Source organism: Bison bison, unplaced genomic scaffold (genome assembly GCF_000754665.1).
Source record: "Bison bison bison isolate TAMUID 2011002044 unplaced genomic scaffold, Bison_UMD1.0 scf7180017864492, whole genome shotgun sequence".
In the NCBI taxonomy this organism is placed as follows: Eukaryota; Metazoa; Chordata; class Mammalia; order Artiodactyla; family Bovidae; genus Bison; species Bison bison.
In genome coordinates, this window is record NW_011495051.1 from 1906362 (window position 1) to 1908952 (window position 2591).

At 59.4% G+C, this 2591-nt stretch overlaps 1 protein-coding gene across 1 annotated transcript; it reads left to right on the forward strand.

Moving 5' to 3' along the window:
- Nucleotides 1-119: 119 nt before the first annotated feature.
- GADD45B (growth arrest and DNA-damage-inducible, beta) lies at nt 120-2267 on the forward strand. The gene is made up of 4 exons (XM_010863627.1): nt 120-400; nt 508-609; nt 1021-1243; nt 1511-2267. The coding sequence occupies exons 1-4, from the start codon at nt 357-359 to the stop codon at nt 1622-1624; spliced, it is 483 nt and encodes a 160-aa protein (XP_010861929.1). The 5' UTR covers nt 120-356; the 3' UTR covers nt 1625-2267.
- The last annotated feature ends 324 nt before the right edge of the window (nt 2268-2591 follow it).

The window sequence follows — 2591 nt, forward strand, 5'->3', positions numbered from 1 at the left end:
GGCCAACCGAAGCGCGAATTTCTCTCTCCTTTGTGTTTTGTCCAATCGGAGGGGCGAACGGGTCACCGTGGCCACGCCCCCAACTTCTTAGTCTATAAAAGGCGGTGCCGGCGGCTGCAAGCTCAGATCGCTGACGCCGAGGACTCGGATCTTACGGAGTTGCTACTTGGAGTATTCTTGCTGAGACACTTGCAATTTTTTTCCGCCTTTTTGGGGGTGGATTTCGCTGCCTTCCGAAGGTCTTAACTAACGCTTGGTCTCCGTGGGAAGGCTTTGGGCTCTCCAGCCTTGGATATTGCATTTTCTTCCTTGAACCTGTCTTAAGGCTGTTTTCCACTGTGGATTATAACTGCAACATGACACTGGAAGAGCTCGTGGCGTGCGACAACGCGGCGCAGAAGTAAGTAGCGGCGTCCCCGCCGCCTGAGGTCGGCCGGGCTGGGCCGGGCGGGGACGGAGCGCCCCGTGCCTGGCCTGGTGCTGATCTCCGCTCTCCCTTGGCCCTAGGATGCAGACGGTGAGCGCCGCGGTGGAGGAGTTGCTGGTGGCCGCGCAGCTCCAGGACCGCCTCACCGTGGGGGTGTACGAGTCGGCCAAGCTGATGAATGTGTGAGTCAGATTCTGTCTCCCGGCTGGGCGCGGGTGGGGACCCTCTCCGCTCTGCAGTCTCCCTGCTGCACCCCTCTCTTGCATGGGTCTGGGACACCCCCAAGTGTCCCCATTGTGGGTTGGGGATCTTTCTGCTTGTTTTGGGTTTTTTTTTTTTTTTGTAGGCGTGGAGGCTGCAGTATGCTAGGGCTACATCACTTGCAAACAGTCGCCTGTTTGTGTCCCTGACTTACCCCCCACCCCCACCCCCGGCCTTTGAACCGAGCATCTTCCCCACCCCAGCATCTGCTTGCAGACGCCATCCCCTGCACACCTGCAGTTGCTTTCTGCTTTTGCAAACTCCCCGCCGAACAGGAAGGGGGGCCCTTCCGAGTCCCCAGCTGACCGACCCATCCCCCTCTGGCCCCTCAGGGATCCCGACAGCGTGGTCCTGTGCCTTCTGGCCATCGACGAGGAAGAGGAGGACGACATCGCCCTGCAGATCCACTTCACGCTTATTCAGTCCTTCTGCTGCGAAAACGACATCGACATCGTGCGGGTGTCGGGGATGCAGCGCTTGGCGCAGCTACTGGGCGAGCCGGCCGAGACCCAGGGCACCACCGAGGCCCGGGACCTGCACTGTCTCCTGGTCACGGTGAGCAAACTGGGTCTCCGCCCTGCCCCACCCCCACCCGGCACCTGGGCCCGTGTTTGTCAACAAAGTGGAGCTGGCCTGTGTGCACCAGCTCAGCGCTCAGCCACGCTTGGCATGTCCCGTGGGCAACCCGCTGGCCTCCAGGCCTCTTCACCCAGAGAGTTATTTTGAGCCAGCCTGTTTTCCCCATGGGAGCCCTGGGAGAGGGAAACTCCCCACCCACTCCTGGGGGCTCCTGCTGAACCCCCTCTTCTCGCTCTCCCACAGAACCCTCACACAGACACCTGGAAAAGCCACGGCCTGGTGGAGGTGGCCAGTTACTGCGAAGAAAGTAGGGGGAACAACCAGTGGGTTCCCTACATCTCCCTCCAGGAGCGCTGAGACCCCGCCGGGCATCGGAAACTTGCTGCCGAAAACACAAAACCACATAAATATTTGACCCCCCCTCCCTCCCAGAACAACCCCCCCTCAACAACCCAACCCGTGAGACCATCGGGGGCAGGATCGCTGGAGACTGAAGACAGGAGAGGGAGGGCGCGGCCACCCCAGGGCGGGAAGTTTGGAGCCGGGGGGCCAGCGGCGGCCACTGTGTGAGGAGAAGACAGGACCCGGGCCAGCAGGAGAGGGGACCTGGGAGCTCAGGCCTGGTGACAGAGCAGATGCAGGAGTTGGGGAGGTGCTTGCTTCCCCCACCAAGGAGGGCCTGGGCTCCACACTTCGGGGGTGGGGTGGGACTGACTGCAGCCCCCACCCTTCTTGAGACCGGAGCTGACATCTGCAAAAAACGGGCCTTGGTTGGCCGAGGGTCGGCACCCAGGCCAGGACAGTACTTTGGGACTTGGGAGCAGGGGCTCATGTTGCTCTGTACCCATGAACTCCCAGCTTGCAAACTCATTATATTGACAATCTATTTTGTTACTTGCACTTGTTACTTGAACCACTGAAAGACAGAGGGGAAGCTTACAGATACATATATTTTTACTTCTACTATGATGGCCTTGTAATAAATTTTTAAAGCTTCTGGGTTCTTGTGTATTTGCAATCCAGCCTCTGTGAGGGACCAGCCCCCCCAACCCCCCACCCCCAGACTCCAGCAGTGTGCCCCTGCACCCCCTCCTGCAGGCTCACCAGGAAGTGTTACTTAAGTCCGAGTTAGCCGCTCCAGGCTCCTTGCAAAAACAGTGCCTCTTCTCTCTGCAGCCGGCGCCACCCAAGTCCAACAAATCTTTGCCTCTTTTTTTTCTTCTCCTCCCGTCCTGCCCCGTAGCAATTAAAAGACCGGTTTATTACGAAACCTGGCCGCCGTGCGGCTGCTGTTACTGGCGGTGCTGGAGCCAACCCCAGGTTC